This window comes from Phyllobates terribilis, unplaced genomic scaffold (assembly GCF_046119375.1).
Source record: "Phyllobates terribilis strain yellow unplaced genomic scaffold, ASM4611937v1 Scaffold_4__5_contigs__length_816908805, whole genome shotgun sequence".
NCBI lineage: Eukaryota > Metazoa > Chordata > Amphibia > Anura > Dendrobatidae > Phyllobates > Phyllobates terribilis.
The window spans coordinates 109,402,321-109,425,095 of record NW_027362764.1 but is presented as its reverse complement, the minus strand read 5'-3'; the positions used below and the strand labels follow the sequence as shown (position 1 = coordinate 109,425,095).

Here is a 22,775-nt window from a genome sequence, read left to right as displayed (position 1 = left end):
GGGTTTACAGTCTACAAGATGATGGGGAAGGAGACAGTAGGTTGGGTGGGGGGGTTGTGGCAGCTCTGGTGGGGGTGAGGTGGCAGGGGGTTATTGCAGGTTGTAGTGACGTGGCAGGTGGGTCAGTGCAGACTGTAAGCTTTCTTGAAGAGATGTGTTTTTCCAGTTCAATCTGAAAGTTCCAAAACTGTTGGATCATCGGATACGTTGAGCCACAGAACTCCAGAGTATGGGGGATGCTCAGGAGAAGTTTTGGAGGCGATTGGGTGAAGAACGTATAAGTGTGGAGGAGAGAAGAAGATCTTGTGAGGACCAGAGATTACGTGTTGGAAGTTAACAGGAGATTAGTTCGAAAATATACAGAGGAGACAGATTATGGACAGCTTTGTAGGTCAATGTTAAGGTTAAGGTTTCAACTGGATACGTTGGGGAATTGGGAGCTAGTGAAGGGATTTGCAGAGGGGAGAAGCGGAGGATTTTGCTTTCTGAACCCAGAAGCAGTTAAAAGAAATGACATAAAACGGACTATGTGCACAGCAATGTCGTGCTGACGTTGCTGTGCATTATGTTCTTTTTATGGGTCACTTTTACAGACCTTTTCCAAGTGGATTCCGGGTGTGGAATCTGCCTGAAAAATACGACATGTACACATAACCTTAGTAAAGCTGCCCCATTATATAATTTTTTACTGAAGTTTTCATGCAAAATAAGCTCCACAATTGCAGTGACCTATTCTGCTGAAAATTGAGAAGGAATATATGTGAATCTACTATGGAAAATGCAATGACCAGTGAGGATTTATTGCAATAAATTATAACGGCTTTCTATATTTTATAAACATGAATTAATCATTTGGAAAACAGAGTGAAAAGCTCGCCTGAGCTCAGCCTCTCTTAATGCTGTTGTACAGATGGTGTAAAATATTTAATTGTTAACTTGCCTCTCAGCATGTCTGTCTCTTTTCAACTTTGAAGGACATAAAAGATAATTCAAAACACACTAATATTTTCCACACAAGAATAGTTATTGCATAACAGCTACCAGCATGGCCATAATAGCACATACAAGAGTAGACTGATCCATGGTTTCTGCTTTTCTACACAATTTATCAAAATTATTGTTTTGGTTAAAATAGAATAATTTACGATGATCTATTAAGAGACCAATTCTTTGGCAGCAGAAACATCTGTGACTGTCCAATTCATCTAAAAGGGAGATTATTGAGATGTACAGTATGCATTTGTGGCAGCAATAACCTCACTGAGTTATACACAATGGAGTTTTCAATTCCAAAATTCTCGTGCTCAGCGTGAATATATGAGGCTGCAGTCACACATGCAGTTTTTGTGGAAGGTTTTTGGAGACAAGCACAACGGTGGATTCAAAAGAGAAGAGTATTAGTGCTCGATCAATTTTTGCATTTGAGCCTATTTTAGTCTAGTTTTCTTTTGAACTTGCACCTATTTTGAAGTCTATTTTCTATTCATTCATCTGGTTTTTCTTCTCTTTTCATCATTGTAATTTTGCTAATCCAGGTGTTATTTAATATGTGTAGAAAATCCATTTTTTGTAATTTTGTAATGTTAGCGTCCAATTCATTACTTGCGTTTTTCTTAAAAAGTTGCAAGATTTTTGCATATTTTTGCGTTGCGCAGGCTGTGAGGATTAAAAGGTCTACAGTAGCCTATAGTGACTGCAGTCTTTCATCATAAGTCTGGAAAACCCCTTTTAATGTTGCATGGTGGTTGATACATTTGTCGCATTTTACCAAAATGTCTAAAGATGTTTCTTCAATGTTTATGCTGCCTACTAGTGTGAGACTGTACAAAAAATTGAGACATTGGAAACAAGTTGCATTAACAATAGAGATGAACAGATCTTTTGAAATTTGAATTCGCTGACTTCGCAAATAAACTCAATACTGGAAAGCTTGTAATTGCTCGGAATATACCTGTGGGTAAGAGAATAGAGAGAGAATTCCACTGACCATAAGAGTTTACACTCTACAGTAGAGAGAACCTCACTGCACACTCTACAGGAGAGTGAGAGAGAGAACCGCGCTGATCATAACAGTTTACAATCTATAGGAGAAAGAGATGATACTGCTGACCATAGGACCTTACACTCTACAGAAGAGAGACTTACCCATGGATTCCGGAGATTCAAAATTACTTCGCTGTATAAACTGTGCTATACTGGGAACCGCTGATCTCTGATAGCCCAGGTACTGACCACCACTGTACAAGGTATGATCAGGGTTGATTTTAGACAAAGTGGGGCCCTGGGCAGAAGTTTAAAGTGGGGCCCCAAATTCTAACATATTGATTGTCCTATCACACAGAAAAATTTTGGTTGTATTTACATGCGCTGAGTTCAGGTAGTTACCGTGGGTACGGAAAGTATTCACACCCCTTTAAATTTTTCACTCTTTGTTTCATAGCAGCCATTTGGTAAATTCTAAAAAGTTATTTTTTTTCTCATTAAATTACACTCTGCACCCAATCTTGACTGAAAAAAACAGAAATGTAGAAATTTTTGCAAATTTATTAAAAAAGAAAAACTGAAATATCACATGGTCATAAGTGTTCAGACCCTTTGCACAGTATTAAGTAGAAGCACCCTTTTGAGCTAGTACAGCAATGAGTCTTCTTGGGAATGATGCAACAAGTTTTTCACACCTTGGGGATCCTCTGCCATTCTTCCTTGCAGATCTTCTCCGGTTCTGTCAGGTTGGATGGTGAACGTTGATGGACAGCCATTTTCAGGTCTCTCCAGAGATGCTCAATTGGGTTTAGGTCAGGGCTCTGGCTGGGCCAGTCAAGAATGGTCACAGAGTTGTTCTGAAGCCACTCCTTTGTTATTTTAGCTGTGTGCTTAGGGTCATTGTCTTGTTGGAAGGTGAACTTTCAGCCAAGTCTGAGGTCCAGACCACTCAGGAAGAGGTTTTCATCCAGGGTATCTCTGTACTTGGCCACATTCATGTTTTTTCAATTGCAACCAGTCATCCTGTCCCTGCAGCTGAAAAACCACCCCCATAGCATGATGCTGCCACTACCATGTTTCACTGTTGGGATTGTATTGGGCAGGAGATGAGTAGTATTGAGCCACCCCTGTAGTGTTCGGGTTCGGTTCGTCGAACACCGGGATGTTCGTGGAACTGTTCGTGGAACACCTTAGAACACCGTCGAACACCGTTAAAACCAATGTCAGGCAAACAAAAACACATAGAAAACACCTTCAAAGGTGTCCAAAAGCTGACAAACTGCTCAGAAGACACTCTCTTTAAAAAAGCCGGCCGGCAATTCAGCATCGGTACCTGACAATTTAGAACAGAAAGAATAGAGCATCACACATAGATTAGATAGCTAGAAACATGTCAGTCACATATATAATATTCGAACACCGCCCAAAACAGCTTGAATTTGAGATTGGCGAACAATTCTATTCGAACACCGCTCATCTCTAGTGATGAGCAGTGCCTGGTTTTCTCCACACATACCTCTTAGAATTATCACCACAAAGTTCTATCTTCGTCTCATCAGACCAGAGAATCTTATTTCTCATAGTCTGGGAGTCCTTCATGTGTTTTTGAGCAAACTCTATGAGGGCTTTCATATGTCTTGCACTGAGGAGAGGCTTCCGTCGGACCACTCTATCATAAAGGCCCGACTGGTGGAGGGCGGCAGTGATAGTTGACTTTGTGGAACTTTCTCCCATCTCCCTACTGCATTTCTGGAGCTCAGTAATAGTGATCTTGGGGTTCTTCTTTATCTCTCTCACCAAGGCTCTTCTCCCATGATTGCTCAGTTTGGCTGGATGGCCAGGTCTAGGAAGACTTTTGGTGGTCCCAAATTTCTTCCATTTAAGGATTATGTATGCCACTGTATTCTTAGGAACCTTGAGTAATGCAGAAATTCTTTTGTAACCTTGGCCAGATCTGTGCCTTGCCACAATTCTGTCTCTGAGCTTCTTGAGCAGTTCCTTTGAGCTCATGATTCATTTGGTCTGACATGCACTGTGAGCTGTGAGGTCTTATATAGACAGGTGTGTGACTTTCCAAATCAAGTCCTATCAGTTTAATTAAACACAGCTGGACTCCAATGAAGGAGTAGAACCATCTCAAGGAGGATCACAAAGAAATGGACAGCATGTGACTTAAATATGTGTCTGAGCAAAGAGTCTGAATACTTATGACCATGTGATATTTCAGTTTTTGCAAAAAATTCAACATTTCTGTTTTTTTTCAGTCAAGATGGGGTGCAGAGTGTACTTTAATAAGAGAAAAAAATGAACTTTTTAGAATTTACCAAATGGTTGCAATGAAACAAAGAGTGAAAAATTTAAAGGAGTTTGAATATTTTCCGTACCCACTGTAAATCAGCGTTAATCCACAATATTGAAGCTGTATGACACCAGACTCTTTACAGTGGCTGAGGAAGAATGATAGGGACAGAACGATCACTAGGAGATCACTCTGTCCCCATACAGTATCATGTTATCAGCAGCACATCTGCAGTTTTCACCGGGTGATGTGCTGCTGAGAACAATAATTTTTGTTCCGGCATAAACAATTTAATTACCAGATGAATAGGCAGCATTTTGCTCGTTTAGTATAATGTACCTCATACTCCTCCACATAGTATAAATCACACCCCATAGTCCTCCATAGAGTACAATACACTCTCCATAGTCCTCTATATACAGTGCCTTGTGAAAGTATTTGGCCCCCTTGAACTTTTCTACCTTTTGCCACATTTCTGGCTTCAAACATAAAGATATAAAATTCAAATTTTTGGGGAAGAATCAACAACAAGGGGGACACAATCGTGAAGTGGAATGAAATTTATTGGATATTTTAAACTTTCTTAAAAAATTAAAAACTGAAAAGTAGGGCGTGCAATATTATTCGGCCCCCTTGAGTTAATACTTTGTAGCACTACCTTTTGCTGCTATTACAGCTGCAAGTCACTTGGGGTATGTCTCTATCAGTTTTGCACATTGAGAGGCTGAAATTCTTGCCCATTCTTCCTTGCAAAACAGCTCGAGCTCATTGAGGTTGGATGGGGGGCATTTGTGAACAGCAGTTTTCAGCTCTTTCCACAGATTCTCGATTGGATTCAGGTCTGGACTTTGACTTGGCCATTCTAACACCTGGCTATGTTTATTTTTGAACCATTCCATTGTAGATTTTGCTTTATGTTTGGGATCATTGTCTTGTTGGAAGATAAATCTCCGTCCCAGTCTCAGGTCTTTTGCAGACTCCAACAGGTTTTCTTCCAGAATGGTCCTGTATTTGGCTCCGTCCATCTTCCCATCAATTTTAACCATCTTCCCTGTCCCTGCTGAAGAAAAGCAGGCCCAAACCATGATGCTGCCACCACCATGTTTGACAGTGGGGATGGTGTTTTGAGGGTGATGAGCTGTGTTGCTTTTATGCCAAACATATCGATTTGCATTGTGGCCAAAAAGTTCGATTTTTGTTTCATCTGACCACAGCACCTTATTCCACATGTTTGGTGTGTCTCCCAGGTGGATTGTGGCAAACTTCAAACAAGACTTTTTATGGATATCTTTGAGAAATGGCTTTCTTCTTGCCACTCTTCCATAAAGACCAGATTTGTGCAATGTACGACTGATTGTTGTCATATGGACAGACTCTCCCACCTCAGCTGTAGATCTCTGCAGTTCATCCAGAGTGATCATGGGCCATTTGGCTGCATCTCTGATCAGTCTTCTCCTTGTTCGAGATGAAAGTTTAGAGGTCTGATACTCCTTCCATTTCAATATGATCGCTTGCACAGTGCTCCTTGAGATGTTTAAAACTTGGGAAATCTTTTTTGTATCCAAATCCGGCTTTAAACTTCGCCACAACAGTATCTTGGACCTGCCTGGTGTGTTCCTTGGTCTTCATGATGCTCTCTGCACTTGAAACAGAACCCTGAGACTATCACAGAGCAGGTGCATTTATATGGAGACTTGATTACACACAGGTGGATTCTATTTATCATTACCAGTCATTTAGAACAACATTGGATCATTCAGAGACCCTCACTGAACTTCTGGAGTGAGTTTGCTGCACTGAAAGTAAAGGGGCCGAATAATATTGGACGCCCCACTTTTCAGTTTTTAATTTTTTAAAAAAGTTTAAAATATCCAGTAAATTTCGTTCCACTTCACGATTGTGTCCCACTTGTTGTTGATTCTTCCCCAAGAAATTAGAATTTCATATCTTTATGTTTGAAGCCAGAATGTGGCAAAAGTTAGAAAAGTTCAAGGGGGCAAATACTTTTAGAAGGCACTGTAGTATAATACACTCCCCATATTCTTCCATATAGTATAATATACTCCCCAGAGTCCTCCATATAGTATAATACACTCCCCATAGTCCCCCATATAGTATAATACACTCCCTATAGTCCTTCATATATTATAATACACTCCCTATAATCCTCCATATAGTATAATGCACACCCAATAGTCCTTCAAATAATATAATACACTCCCCATAGCCTTCCATATAGTATAATGCACTCCCCATAGTCTTACATATAGTATAATACACTCCCCGTAGTCCTCCATATAGTATAATGTACACCCCATAGTCCTTCATATAGTATAATACACTCCCCATAGTCTTCCATATAGTATAATACACTCCCCATAGTCCTTAATATAGTATAATACACTCCCCACAGTCCTACATATAGTATAATACACTCCTTATAGTCCTCCATAGAGTATAATGCACTCCCCATGGTCCTCCATATAGTACAATACACTCCAAATAGTCCTTGATATAGTATAACACACTCCCCACAGTCCTTCATACAGTTTAATACACTACCCATAGTCCTCCATATAGTGCAATGCACTCCCCATATGTTATGATCTGCAAAAAGTACTAAGGAAAGAGGGGGGAAAGCTATCCCTACAGCAAGACTAAGCTGAATCCCTACGATGTAGCGGGCTGCCTGTTCCTAACGAACAGACCCGCCTTAGTCCTTGGCTTGTCTGAACGAAGACCTATAGCATAAGTGAAGGGGTCCCTAAAAGAACTAAGTATTGGAACAAAAATGGGACACCTCCTAAACAGAGAAGTTGTTGCAGAACACAAAAAAATAAACTGACAAAAAGGTACTAGAGGTCCCAGAAGGACCAAGGGAACTGACAGAGAAAGGCACAAAAGCACCTGGCTAGCAAAACAGTCAAACAACACTGAAGTCCAGCACAGCCAAAAGGGCGGAGTTGGAATATAAAGGCAGATGGTCACGTGACCGCAAAACACAAGATTGAAAAAACAAACAGGGGGGTTCTAACAGTACCCCCTCTTTTATGAGGATCCTCCGGATCCTCCAGGCCCAGGCCTATCTGGAAACCTCTTGTGGAAAGCTCTAACAAGCCTAGGAGCAGAGACATCATCTGCCCTTACCCAGGAGTTATCTTCGGGACCGAAACCCTTCCAGGAGACGAGATACTGTAATCTCCCTCTATGCCATCTAGAATTCAAGATACGAGAAATTTCATATTCGCCGTCTTCCACCACCGGAGGAACTGTGACAGTGGCGTCCCTATCAGATACATCAGTTTTTTTCAACAAGGAAACATGAAACACAGGATTAATATTCCAGGAAGTAGGGACATCCAACCTAACCGCAGACGGGTTAACAACCTGAAGCACTTTAAATGGACCCACAAGCTTAGGACCCAGTTTTTTAGAGGGAATCCTCAACCGCAAGTTCCTTGAGGACAACCAAGCCATGTCACACACAATAAACAAAGCCTCCTTACGTTTCCTGTCAAAATACTTCTTGGACTTCTTGTTAGCCTATTGAAGGTTGCAACGTACATTAGTCCAAACTCTCTCCAAATCACCGGATAAATTCTCCTCCACCAGCACCGCCGACCCCAATTTGGGGAACGAACCAAAAGACGGATGTCTCCCAGTACAACAAAAAAAGGAGAACACCCAGCTGAGGAGGATGTATGATTGTTAAGAGCAAATTCTGCGAGAGGCAGAAACTCAGACCACACCTCTTGATTGTCCGCCACAAAACAATGCAAAAACTGTTCTACATCCTGGTTCTTTCTTTCAGTCTGTCCATTAGACTCAGGATGATAACCAGATGAAAATGGCAAATGAACTCCCAACCTGTCACAAAAAGCACGCCAAAAGCAAGCCACAAACTGAGGTCCTCTATCAGAAACAATATCCGTGGGAACGCCATGAAGCTTGACAATCTCCTGAACAAACGCCTTAGTGAGAGTCTTGGCGCAGGGCAACTTAATGAATGGAACCAAATGACACATCTTACTAAAACGGTCCATGACCACCCATATGCCAGTAAAACCCTCGGACACAGGCAGATCAGTAATAAAATCCATTGTGAGATGCGTCCAAGGCGCACTAGGAACCTCCAGAGGGCAAAGCAACCTCACAGCAGGAGTATGTGAAGCCTTTGACCTAGCACACACAGTACATTGACGCACCCACTTGATGACTTCTTTCTGCCATCCAGGCCACCAAAAACTGCGACTGATAAGTCTCTTAGTCTCAGAAATTCCTGGATGACCTGCCAACTGACACTCCACAAACAAATCTCTCCTAAAGGTTCTAGGCACGAACAACCTCCCATGGGGAGTGTTAGATGGAGCATCATCTTGAGCTTTCAGAATCCCATTCTCCAAAACGGAGTCCAAAGTCGCCACCACAACTCCTTTCTGTAAAATGCTCTCCTCCTCCTCGGCACCGACCGTAGGAGAGAAGCTGCGAGATAAAGCATTGGCTTTAACATTCTTAGTACCAGGGATATAGGTAACAGAAAAAGGAAACCTATAAAAAAAAAGTGCCCACCTAGCTAGACAGGCATTCAAGCGCTTGGCAGCATCCAGATAGATCAAATTCTTATGATCTGTGAAAGCCTGAATAGGAAATCTAGCACCTTCCAAAACAGTCAAACAACACTGAAGTCCAGCACAGCGAAAAGGGCGGAGCTGGAATATAAAGGCAGATGGTCACATGGTCGCAAAACACAAGATGGAAAAAACAAACAGTAGGGTTCTAACACCATAGTCCTTCATATAGTATAATACACACCCCATAGTCCTCCATATAGTATAATGCACACCCCATAGTCCTCCATATAGTATAATGCACACCTCATAGTCCTCCATATAGTATAATGCACAGCCAATAGTCCTCCATATAGTATAATACACTCCCCATAGTCCTCCATATAATATAATGCACTCCCCCTATAGTACATGTAGTATAATGCACTCTGCATAGTCCTTCAAGTAGTACTATGCACTTCCCATAGGCCTCAATATAGTATAATGTACTCCCCATAGTTCTCCATAGAGTATAATGCACTCCCCACATAGTACACATAGTATAATGCACTGCCCATAGTCCTCAATAGAGTATAATGCAGCCCTATAGCGTATAATGAAGCTTCTCTAGGGTATAATGCAGCCCCCATAGAGTATAGTGCAGCGCCTATAGAGTATAATGCAGCTCCCAGAGAGTATAATGCAGCTCCCATAGAGTATAATTCAGCTCCCATAGAATTTAATGCAGCCCAACAGAGTATAATGCAGCACCACAGAGTATAATACAGCCCCACAGAGTATAATGCAGCCTCACAGAGTATAATGCAGCCCCACAGAGTTTAATTCAGCTCCTATAGAATATAACGCAGCCCCACAGAGAATAATGCAGCCACGCAGAGTATAATGCAGCCTCACAGAGTATAATGCAGCCTCACAGAGTATAATGCAGCCTCAGAGTATAGTGCAGCCTCATAGAGTATAATTGAGATGTTTTTGTTTGTGTACATTATGTTTGTTTGCATGTGGGTGATCATGATGGAAGACAATTGTAAGATGACTACTAGGGATCGAAACTTTCCGCTGCAACACAGTTTTAGAGCACAGACTGCTGAAATAATGTCAGTTTTGGAATTACAGCACATCCAAAAAAATCTTTCCATTGAGGGCAATTTTTGTTTTTGCTCTTTTGTTTTTTTTCCTCGCCTTCTTCCAAGATCCGTAACTTTTATTTTTTTTTTATTTTTCATTCAACATAGCCAGAAGGGGGCTTAACTTTTCAGGATGACTTGTAGTTTTGAGTAACTCTATTCACTTTACCATACAATGCACTGAAAAATGGAAACAGAATTCCAAGTGCGGTGTAAATTGTGAAAAAGAACAATTCTGTGTTTGTTGCTTTTGATGCACCAGGAGAAACCAAACATATACAGTGTTTTATTTAAAATTGTTCAAAAAAATGTGGATTTTTTTTTTAATATTTGATTAGGCTACATTCCCACAAGGAGCTTTTAGTGAGTTTTTTTATTTTGCACATTTTCTGCAGCATTTAGGCACCTATTAAGCAAAATAGGTTTCTTGCGTCTTTTCAAAGATACTTAGCATAAAAAAACTCATCAAAACTCTTTGTGGGAACATAGCCTTAGGCCACGTGCACATGTTGAGTATTTGATGAGGTTTTTACATCAGTATTTGTAAACCAAAACTAGGAGTGGGTAAAAAATTCAGAAGTGGTGACGTGTTTCTATGATACTTTTCTCTGATTGTTCCACTCCTGGTTTTGGCTTACAAATACTGATGTAAAACATTGACCAAATATTGAACATGTGCACGTGGTTTCAGTGTTGTCATTTTCTGAGACCGATAATGTTTTTATTTTTCCATCGGTGGAACTATGTCAGGACTTGTTTTTTTCCGTGTATGTAGCTGAAAATTTATTGATATCATTCTGGGTTAAATATCATATTTTGATCACTTTTTTGTATTTTTTTCAGGGAGGTGTGGCGACTGAAAAATAAGCAATTATGGCGTCTCGATTTTGTTTTCACATCACAATGTTTACCATTCAGGTTAATTAATTTTACATTTTGATAGATTTAAATTTGTTTGGACATGGCTATAGCAAATATGCTTATTTTCTTGTTTTCTTTACCTTTATATTTAATAGTGGAAAAGTGGGGTGATTTGAACATTTATATATTTTTACATATTTTTTTTAAAACTTTTGCCATTTTTTTTTTTTAGTCTCCTTAGGGGACTTGAGATGAGTGATCATTTGATCTCTTGTTCTATATGATGCAATACAACAGAATTGCAGTAGTTGGACAAAATGACCTTCTCCCATAAACCTGACATACGAAGTATTATTATGTCTTATGTCAGAAACGGGGTATAGGCGTTTTCCTGGGAAACTAAAGTATTGAAAATTATGTTTCAGGCTTAATTAATATTATATATATATATACAGTACAGACCAAAAGTTTGGGCACACCTTCTCATTTAAAGGTTTTTCTGTATTTTCATGACTATGAAAATTGTACATTCACACTGAAGGCATCAAAACTATGAATTAACACATGTGGAATTATATACTTAACAAAAAAGTGTGAAACAACTGAAAATATGTCTTATATTCTAGGTTCTTCAAAGTAGCCACCTTTGCTTTGATGACTGCTTTGCACACTCTTGGCATTCTCTTGATGAGCTTCAAGAGGTAGTCACCGGAAATTGTTTTCACTTCACAGGTGTGCCCTGTCAGGTTTAATAAGTGGGATTTCTTGCCTTATAAATGGGGTTGGGACCATCAGTTGTGTTGTGCAGAAATCTGGTGGATACACAACTGATAGTCCTACTGAATAGACTGTTAGAATTTGTATTATGGCAAGAAAAAAGCAGCTAAGTAAAGAAAAACGAGTGGCCATCATTACTTTAAGAAATGAAGGTCAGTCAGTCTGAAAAATTGGGAAAACTTTGAAAGTGTCCCCAAGTGCAATTGCAAAAACCAGCCAGCGCTACAAAGAAACTGGCTCACATGAGGACCGCCCCAGGAAAGGAAGACCAAGAGTCACCTCTGCTTCTGAGGATAAGTTTATCCGAGTCACCAGCCTCAGAAATTGCAGGTTAACAGCAGCTCAGATTAGAGACCGTGTCAATGCCACACAGAGTTCTAGCAGCAGACACATTCTTCAACAACTGTTAAGAGGAGACTTTGTGCAGCAGGCCTTCATGGTAAAATAGCTGCTATGAAACCATTGCTAAGGACAGGCAACAAGCAGAAGAGACTTGTTTGGGCTAAAGAACACAAGGAATGGACATTAGACCAGTGGAAATCTGTGCTTTGGTCTGATGAGTCCAAATTTGAGATCTTTGGTTCCAACCACCGTGTCTTAATGTGACGCAGAAAAGGTGAACGGATGGACTGTACATGCCTGGTTCCCACCGTGAAGCATGGAGGAGGTGTGATGGTGTGGGGGTGCTTTGCTGGTGACACTGTTGGGGATTTATTCAAAATTGAAGGCATACTGAACCAGCATGGCTACCACAGCATCTTGCAGCGGCATGCTATTCCATCCGGTTTGCGTTTAGTTGGACCATCATTTATTTTTCAACAGGACAATGACCCCAAACACACCTCCAGGCTGTGTAAGGGCTATTTGTCCAAGAAAGAGAGTGATGGGGTGCTACGCCAGATGACCTGGCCTCCACAGTCACCAGACCTGAACCCAATCGAGATGGTTTGGGGTGAGCTGGACCGCAGAGTGAAGGCAAAAGGGCCAACAAGTGCTAAGCAACTCTGGGAACTCCTTCAAGATTGTTGGAAGACCATTTCCGGTAACTACCTCTTGAAGCTCATCAAGAGAATGCCAAGAGTGTGCAAAGCAGTCATCAAAGCAAAAGGTGGCTACTTTGAAGAACCTAGAATATAAGACATATTTTCAGTTGTTTCACACTTTTTTGTTAAGTATATAATTCCACATGTGTTAATTCATAGTTTTGATGCCTTCAGTGTGAATGTACAATTTTCATAGTCATGAAAATGCAGAAAAATATTTAAATGAGAAAGTGTGTCCAAACTTTTGGTCTGTACTGTATATATAATCAGCGAGGGTTTTTTATATATATACATATATATATATATATACATATATATATATGTATATATATATAAAAAAAATCTCGCTGATTGCCTACAGGTACCATTCTAAAGCTACTCAGTCACTGCTGGTCTCTGCTCCCTAGTCGCATCCACAACACACAAGAAGTGGACAGAAATGCCGCTTGGCCAGTTATGGGCTGAGACAGGTCCCTGTATAACTGTGCTTACAGAGATAACAGTCAATCACTCATTAAGTCTACCTCCTCTTGGCTGTTAAAGGGAATCTGTCAGCAGGTTTTTGCTATGTAATCTCTGGACAGCATGAGGTAGGGGTTAAAACACTGAACTCAAAGATGTATCACATGTCCGCTTGTGTGCTGTAGTTTACTTAGATTGATGCATTAAGCACCTGGTGATTAATATTACTGTGACTAGCGTAAGCCCCGGTCTGAATCCTCCCTTTTCTGTGATAAGCAGCTCACTGTCTATAGAGCGAGCCTGGTGTGGGCGGAGATAGCTTCTTCAGCCCTGCTGCATTGCTAAGTCTAAAGTAGTATCGCAACTGCTGCACCAAATAAACTAAGTGATATGACGCGCCCCTGGGCCTTCTGTGTCGTGCGGCATCGCGCGCACGGGGGCATACCCGGAGCCGGATCAGATGGGGGTAGTAGTCTCGTGGCGGTGACCCGGTCCGTGCCCAGGGAGTCAAACTAAGTGGCGAGTCTATTAGCAGTAAATGTTGGATGACTACGCCACCCGTTGAATGCAGCTTTGGAGCTGCCGCTGCAGGGCAGACCGCTGAGGCCGGTGGAAGGATGGTGCAGCGGGGATGGTATAACCCCCAACGGGAGGGGTATGGCCTCAGGGCAGCAGGTGTAGACGATGGGGGTTGTGATGGTGCAGCAAGGAGAGTCAGAATCGTATGGTGCAGTTTCAGGGCTTTTACTCACAGATGGTACTTCAGTCACTTCGGCCGGGAGTGACCACCCGAGCCGTACTGCGTTCACCAGGTGCGGGACTCGGCTAACCCCCAGGCAGTTCCGGAGCGTGGTCCTGAGCTCCCCTCTCTCTCTCTTTCTGCTGGCCGTCCCCACCAGGGATCCACCTTTGTCCGGCTCCCTCGGGCCTCTTGGTGGTTAAACCTTCTCTGGCTTTCCTGACCCTACTCGTGGTGTGCCTTCCTGGTGGATATGGTGAGGGTCGTGGCAAAACTTGACCACGACCTCCGGTTCCTGGCTGAGGATCATTAGCCTCCACCAGTTTGGGTTCCGGTACCCGTTTCCGCCAACCCTTCACCCGGTAACTTGTGGGATCTCAGGGTTCCCTCTGGCTCTGCGTCTCTGGGCCTTTCTTCCTCCTCTCTCTCCACTGCAGGCTTGGCCCTGGAGCTGGGCCCAGCCGGAGCCACAGCTCCCTGTCAGCCCTCCTGGCTGAGCTCCTCCGCTCTGCTTCTCCTCAGACTGACTGACTCACTCACCCTGTCCTAAGATGGTGCCCACCATATATACTCCCTCTATGTGTGAGCCCAGGTGACTAGCACCCAATGGGCTCCTATCTCTATGCCCAGAGCCCCTCCCCTATCTGCCCCTACACTACTGGGATGTTCCACCCCCCCTCCCACTCCAGCCAGGGACAGACACTGTCGTACCTGCACATTCACCTAGTGGGAGTACCATTGATCTGTCCCCCGGAAATGGGATGAGTGTAGTGCATGCAGCTAGCTGAGCTCAGTCCCACACTCCATCCTTACCCGGGAGTGGAATACCACACCTCTGGCTCGAGGTGCACTACCCCTGTAGCAGCCGAGTCCTCGGGGTGCTACATTCCCCCCTGGTAAACCACAGCACGTCCTCGGGCTGTAAAAGAGCAAAACATACAAACATACAAAAAATTTTTAAAGTGCACTTACATATAAGATATTTTAACTTTCACTCATCCCTTTATGGGAGGTACTTTTCTCTTTTAACGTTACAAGTATAAAACATTACGAACACACAAATTTATAAAATATCATTAACTCTTTTAGCATAATAAAAACTTTTTCATAAGAAACATTCTTGATCCCTGGCCACCGTGCAACTTGTGACCAGGTAAAGTGCAACAGTCACTTGTAGAAAAACAGTTTTTCTTTAAAACCGGTAGGGGGCGCTTTAGAAAGCGCAACTATATACAGGGTATGGCCGCTCTCAGTCCTCGGCCAGGTAAAGGGAAAGAACGACCGCTCTCAGTCCTCGGTCAGTGGGAATAGGGGACGCAGGTAACAGTTCACACTTGTCCCAACGGGGAACTCACTTTACTCTAGCAGCATGACAAGTACCTTACGGGTAACTATGTACAGTTCCACTTTACCGTACTTCAGTAACGGCGTCCTCCTGCTCCTTCCTGAGGGTAATCTTCAAACCCGTCCAGGTCCTCTTGATTCTCCTCATACCGCAGCTCTTCCTCCGTCAACCGGTGTTCATGAAGGGCGTACGGTCCTTTGGCACACTGGTGCCGGGTGAAAGTGACCTCGTCACCCAGGTAAAGGTCACGTCCGCGATGTCCCTCCGGCAGATGAGACTCGACATCCCTGCGGGTGACAAAGACGTCGCCGGGGGTTCGGTGATCCCGGATAAAGCCCCAACCGTGCTCCAGTTGGAACTTGATTACGGTCCCGGTGGCGCGGGGACCGTGGGCCGCACGGCGGTCTCGCCGGATCCGGCTTTTCTGCTCCGCACTCTGAACTTGCAGCCGCTCCTCGCGGACCCGCCTCTCTCGCCGCTCCCTGTCGAAGACCTCCAGTTGTTGCCGGCAGCACTCCGCACGCTCGGCTGCGGCTGCGGCCGCCCGGGTCTCTTGGGTGAAGCCGATGAGGTTTTCTCCAGTGGGGTCCCATGCGAACTGCGCCTCCTCCAACGGGAGTGGGGTGATCTTGGCGGGTGCCGGAGCCGGGATCAGGGGCACACACAGGGGCCCTTCCTTCCGGAGTCGGGGATGGTAGTACTCCGGTGGCCACTCAAAGGGCTGCCCATCCGGGCAAGCATGCTGGGCGAACAGGTCTTCACCCAAGGGCAGGACTTTGAGGGTTGAGGGCGCGGTGATGGCAGCGGCGCCCGGATTCACCAGGCCTTGTGACCAGGCCGGTGGCACCTTAAAGGTGAAGGGCACTGCGGAGACGGCGGCGCCCGGGGGTACTCGACCTTGCGACCAGGCCAGTGACTTGGTGGAGATAGAGGGCTCTGTTGGAACTGCGGCGCCCGGGGGTACTCGGCCCTGCGACCAGGCCGGTGGCATCTCCTGCTTGGCCGCGCTCGGGGTTGAGGCGCGTGACGTCACAGGGGGCTTGGCCGCGGCTACTGCTTGAGGCCTAGTCTGGAGCGGTGGCGGTGCAGCAACGGGCACGGTCGGTGGGATTTCGGGCTCTGCGACGGGGAGCTGGGGCAGGCTTATGGTTGCTGGGCTTGGGGTAGTAACGTCCCCTTTACCTGCCTCCGTCTCTTCAGCTCCTTCCACGGCGTCGTCTCCGGCCTTCATCCCTTCCGCACCGGCTTCAGGGGCAGGCGTGCTCCTCGTTGCGGGTGGTGTCCTTTGCTGGCGGGTTCCAGCCTGCTGGGCCATCTCCCTGCTCCACTCCGTCAGCGTTTCTCGCTGCACCTGGGCCATCCTCCGTGCGAGGCCCTCCAGCGCGGTCTGTGCACGCTCCCGGTCTCGGGGGAGCTGTGCCAGGATCTCCACCAGGTCTTGTGGAGTGGTAGCTTGCAACAGGCTCCTGACCACAGGGTCGGTGCTGCCTGACTCTCCCTCCATCTCCGGGTACGGCTTCTCCAGACTCCTCCAGGCTGCACCCATCTTCTCTGTTTTGTTCTGTATCAGCCCCCATTGAGGGCGGTCCTGGGGCAATTTGGTGATTGTCAGTTCCAGGGGCAGACCCCCCACGCTGATGGACATCTCAATCATTGCAGTCTCTGCTGGTGGGGGCGGTCTTCGTTTTTGGCGCCATTCTTGGTCCTGGCCCACGATGGGAGGTGGCCTCTTGCCACCCTCTGGCACGCCCATAATGGCGTCCGCTCTGCCAGGGCAGGAAATCTTCTCAGATGGCGGGAACCGCTTCCCAATGGCGGGAAACTCTGTGGATGGCGGGAAAAGACTGCAGATGGCGGGCAAACGGCGGGAAACGATCCGAGATGGCGTCCGATGGCGGGGACCCTCCGGAATTGGCGGGAGACTTCTTTTTACGGTAAATATGAACTTTTCTTCAGGCACGCAGTACCCGGTGGTTGCGGGCACGTGATCCTGCCGACTACGCCAAAAGTTGACGCGCCCCTGGGCCTTCTGTGTCGTGCGGCATCGCGCGCACGGGGGCTTACCCGGAGCCGGATCAGATGGGGGTAGTAGTCTCGTGGCGGTGACCCGGTCCGTGCCCAGGGAGTCAAACTAAGTGGCGAGTCTATTAGCAGTAGATGTTGGATGACTACGCCACCCGTTGAATGCAGCTTTGGAGCTGCCGCTGCAGGGCAGACCGCTGAGGCCGGTGGAAGGATGGTGCAGCGGGGATGGTATAACCCCCAACGGGAGGGGTATGGCCTCAGGGCAGCAGGTGTAGACGATGGGGGTTGTGATGGTGCAGCAAGGAGAGTCAGAATCGTATGGTGCAGTTTCAGGGTTTTTACTCACAGATGGTACTTCAGTCACTTCGGCCGGGAGTGACCACCCGAGCCGTACTGCGTTCACCAGGTGCGGGACTCGGCTAACCCCCAGGCAGTTCCGGAGCGTGGTCCTGAGCTCCCCTCTCTCTCTCTTTCTGCTGGCCGTCCCCACCAGGGATCCACCTTTGTCCGGCTCCCTCGGGCCTCTTGGTGGTTAAACCTTCTCTGGCTTTCCTGACCCTACTCGTGGTGTGCCTTCCTGGTGGATATGGTGAGGGTCGTGGCAAAACTTGACCACGACCTCCGGTTCCTGGCTGATGATCATTAGCCTCCACCAGTTTGGGTTCCGGTACCCGTTTCCGCCAACCCTTCACCCGGTAACTTGTGGGATCTCAGGGTTCCCTCTGGCTCTGCGTCTCTGGGCCTTTCTTCCTCCTCTCTCTCCACTGCAGGCTTGGCCCTGGAGCTGGGCCCAGCCGGAGCCACAGCTCCCTGTCAGCCCTCCTGGCTGAGCTCCTCCGCTCTGCTTCTCCTCAGACTGACTGACTCACTCACCCTGTCCTAAGATGGTGCCCACCATATATACTCCCTCTATGTGTGAGCCCAGGTGACTAGCACCCAATGGGCTCCTATCTCTATGCCCAGAGCCCCTCCCCTATCTGCCCCTACACTACTGGGATGTTCCACCCCCCCTCCCACTCCAGCCAGGGACAGACACTGTCGTACCTGCACATTCACCTAGTGGGAGTACCATTGATCTGTCCCCCGGAAATGGGATGAGTGTAGTGCATGCAGCTAGCTGAGCTCAGTCCCACACTCCATCCTTACCCGGGAGTGGAATACCACACCTCTGGCTCGAGGTGCACTACCCCTGTAGCAGCCGAGTCCTCGGGGTGCTACAGATACATCGTTGGATTCAGAATTTCTTTGCCTACATTATGAAGCTCTCAGATAAGGTAGCAAAAGCCTGCTGAGAGATTCCCTTTAAGACCAGAATGAGCAGGGACTTCAATGAATAAAATACAAGCTATACTGTATCTTTTCATACAAACCATGATTATATTATTGTGCTCAGTTCCTCCTGCTTTATCCCGTGCTGTTGGCAGATCAGATTTCATGGTCAGTGTGACAGGTCCCCAATAAGGGCTTTTGTGGTTATTGAAAAAAACATTATCATCATCAAAACCAGAACTTATCCTTCATGAAACTTTTGGTAAGGCCGCAGTCAGACTGTCGTATAACACTTGTATCACAATGCTCGGACTGGCCACGGCTCTCCTGACCTGAGTGTGACAGCCTGTACTTCCATGCAGCTGTCACGCTCGGATCAGTAGAGCTGCTGGTCAGTCCGAGCATTGCGATACAATCATCGTCCGCGTTATACCGCCGTCTGACTGCACCCTATATGTCTGAATTACTTTTTCTCCAGTATATTTGTGTAACCATTTAAAGCACTTACCAAACACGAAGCCTAGTATTTCATACAATGTCCCACAACCTATGAGTTTGGGTACTTACCGAAATAAACAAAGAATTGCACTTCCAATGGTGAGAGCTACCAGAGAGGCACTGTGCCCAAGTGTGTATATTGCCTTCACTATTACGTAAAACGAAAGCTGTAAATACAATAACAATACATTCAGTAAAGGCAAGTAAACTAACCACTGGGACAAAAATTAGATAGTACAAAACATTTTGGAGAAAAATGTTGTTTCATAATAGGAACGCCATGATACAGGTGCTTCTCATAAAATTAGAATATCATCAGAAAGTTAATTTATTTCAGTTCTTCAATACAAAAAGTGAAACTCATATATTAGAGTCATTACAAACACAGTGATCTATTTCAAGTGTTTTTTCTGTTAATGTTGATGATTATGGCTTACAGCCAATGTAAACACAAAAGTCATTATCTCAGTAAATTAGAATGATTAACAAAAAACACCTCCAAATGCTTCTTTCGAGTTTAAAAAGGTCCCTTCGTCTGTTTCAGTAGGCTCCACAATCATGAGGAAGACTGCTGACTTGACAGATGTCCAGAAGGCAGTCATTGACACACTCCACAAGGAGGGTAAGCCACAAAAGGTCATTGCTAAAGAAGCTGGCTGTTCACAGAGTGCTGTATCCAAGTATATTAATGGAAGGTTGAGTGGAAGGAAAAAGTGTGGTAGGAAAAGGTGCACAAGCAACCGGGATAACCACAGCCTTAAAAGGATTGTTAAGAAAAGGCCATTCAAAAATTTGGGGGAGACTCATAAATAGTGGACTGCTGCTGGAGTCATTGCCTCAAGAGCCACCACACACAGACGTATCCAGGACATGGGCTACAAGTGTCGCATTCCTTGTGTCAAGCCACTCATGTCCAATAGACAACGCCTGAAGCGTCTTGCCTGGGCAAGGAGAAAAAGACCTGGACTGATGCTCTGTGGTCCAAGGTGTTGTTTTCAGATTAAAGTAAATTTTGCATTTAACTTGGAAATCAAGGTCCCAGAGTCTGGAGGAAGAGTGGAGAGGCCACAATCCAAGCTGCTTGAGGTCTAGTGTGAAGTGTCCACAATCAGTGATGGTTTGGGGAGCCATGTCATCTGCTGGTGTAGGTCCACTGTGATTTATCAAGACCTAAGTCAGTGCAGCTGTCTACCAGGAAATATTAGAGCACTTCATGCTTCCCTCTGCCGACAAGCTTTTTGGAGATGGAAATTTCATTCTCCAGCAGGACTTGGCACCTGTCCACACTGCCAAAAGTACCAATACCTGGTATAAAAACAACAGTATCACTGTGCTTGATTGGCCAGCAAACTCGCCTGACCTTAACCCCATAGAGAATCTATGGGGTATTGTCAAGAGGAAGATGAGCAACACCAGACCTAACAATGCAGATGAGCTGGAGGCTTCTATCAAAGCAACCTGGGCTTCCATAACACCTCAGTAGTGCCACAGGCTGATCGCCTCCATGCCACGCAACATTGATGCAGTAATTGATACACAAGGAGCCCCAACCAAGTATTGAGGGCATTTACTGAACATACATTTCGGATTTTAAAATCATTTTTCAAGCTGTTGTTATAAAGTATTCTAATTTACTGAGATAATGACTTTTGTGTTTTCATTGGCTGTAAGTCATAATCATCAACATTAACAGAAATAAACACTTGAAATAGATCACTCTGTAATGACTCTATATAATATATGAGTTTCACTTTTTGTATTGAAGAACGGAAATAAATTAACTTTTTGATGATATGCTAATTTTGTGAGAAGCACTTGTAAATAACTAGAGAAAATACTAAGTGCTTTTGTTGCTAGACATTTTTCCAGCCCAATGTTTTTTTGTTTTTGCTTCTTCACTTTTTGCTGGACTTTTTTTTCCTAAGTAAAGTAAATAATAGAGTCTATTGCTCTTGTTTGTGAGGACAGTTTTATACATAGTGCTGACCAGATATTGACAAAAAAGCAGACACATTTCTGTGCATTTTATAGCTGGTGTTTTTTTCCTAAAGTAGCATACTTTGGCATTTTTTTTCATGCATTTTCCCATTCTCATTTTTGTAGGAAATAAACACAAGAGCAATGCAGAGCTTGTATAGCAAACATAAAATTCATGGCATTTTTCCAAACTGCAAAAACAGTGACTCGGATCAGAATTTTTTGAGTGCATGAAAATTACAGTTATTTTTTACCAGATCATAAACAATTTTTAATTATCATTTATTATTATTACTATTATTATATTTTTATTGTATTTTATATGAGCTGATTTTGAATGCCATTGATCCAATAGTAGAGTTAATGCTAGATAGACGTCTTGAAGATCTCTCTTCTATAATGCCGATTGCTTTTCACCAGATTTCAGAATACAAACTACATACATTATTAAATAGATCTCTTTACCTGATGAGGCTGGTGTATTTACTTTTAAAATCCGTGACAGGATGGCTATATAATACTTATATTAAGATGATTATTCAGCTATAGAATATTATAGCTCACGGGTCCAAATATAATCAGTCTCTGCTCAATCAGCCTGTCTGTGTGAAGGTGTAAGTGGAGAAGATGGCGTAACATCTCTCTGGAGACCCCTGTGGTTTAAATGTATGAAAATGTACTGTATTGTATGTGTTATTTTCCTGGAGGCTGTATTTCCTGATAGTCAGGGGTGACAGGGTTAACTGTAGGGCCGGCCCATAGTTGGGGAGAAGTAATAGGGACCTGTGTGTTAGTTCCTGGGAGTTAGTGAGTAGTTAGTAAGCAGGACTCAAGGAATGTCACCCTCAGAGGAAGGTTTTCATTACTAGGTGTGTGTAACAGCCGAGACAAGGGAAGGGAGCAAGTCTAAGCAAGAATTCTACAGTGGGGGCAGTACCTCATAACAGGTAAGTCTAGGGCACTTAAGTACTGGAAAAGCAAAAGGAAGCAGTAGTGTTAGCAGACCTAGAAACCAACCGTAAAGGAAGGCAGGGTCGGCCAGGCTGCGTCACGTCAGTAAGGTGGTAGCTAGTGAGAGCTCCCTTCCATTGTTTCACAAGAGTGCAGTGGCTACATCGAAACATATTGACCTGTGGGGCCCTAGAATGCAGTTTGAGTGCAGTGGTCATAGCGAAACACATTGACCATTGTGGCTCTGTACCAGGAAGATAGAGTTATTCAATTTTTCCTGTTGTTCAACTTCAACACAAGTATAGTGCCGCCATCCAGAATCAATAAGAATGTGTCTCTGTATTGTGCAGCAAGTTTATGTCCTGCTAACCTCTGTACATAAGTCTTATTGTCATTAACAGGGTCTTTATTTTTACAAACTTGTCTGGTTTCCTCACCATGGATTTAAAGGGGTCCGATGCCACAAGAATTGTGAAAGAGCTGAACCTGAAGGTGTCCACAGCAGTGATACAACCACACACACCCAGTCAGGACAGCTGTTTTCATGTAGCGTGCCAGAGTGTGGAAGATGAGTACCTCCTCCAAGGCTACTGCCCCAAACCACGATACAACTGACAGCTGCAGCTTGTCATGAGCAGTGTGATATCTCAGCAACAGCAGAGGAGGGATACTGAGGAGCTGTCAGGCAGGCTACTGTAGGTGTGCGGAGACTAAGTTAAAGAATCTTGCAAACAGGTTCTCTTTTAAGTTAAATACCGAAGTCCAAGTATCATGGTCTGATTTCCGACCATTATTTCCCAGATTGCCAATGGATCTCCTGATCCAAGCTGTACAGTCTCATAGATATATAT

The 22,775-nt window shown here is 44.6% G+C and overlaps 1 protein-coding gene across 1 annotated transcript in view; it reads right to left on the bottom strand.

The window, feature by feature from the left end:
* The window catches only part of VIPR2 (vasoactive intestinal peptide receptor 2), a 216,299-nt gene that overhangs the window by 27,123 nt on the left and 166,401 nt on the right, over window positions 1-22,775 (bottom strand). The window contains exon 5 of the mRNA XM_073677673.1: window positions 19,066-19,163. Coding sequence (XP_073533774.1) covers window positions 19,066-19,163 — 98 coding nt within the window. The remainder of the gene's footprint in view (window positions 1-19,065; window positions 19,164-22,775) is intronic.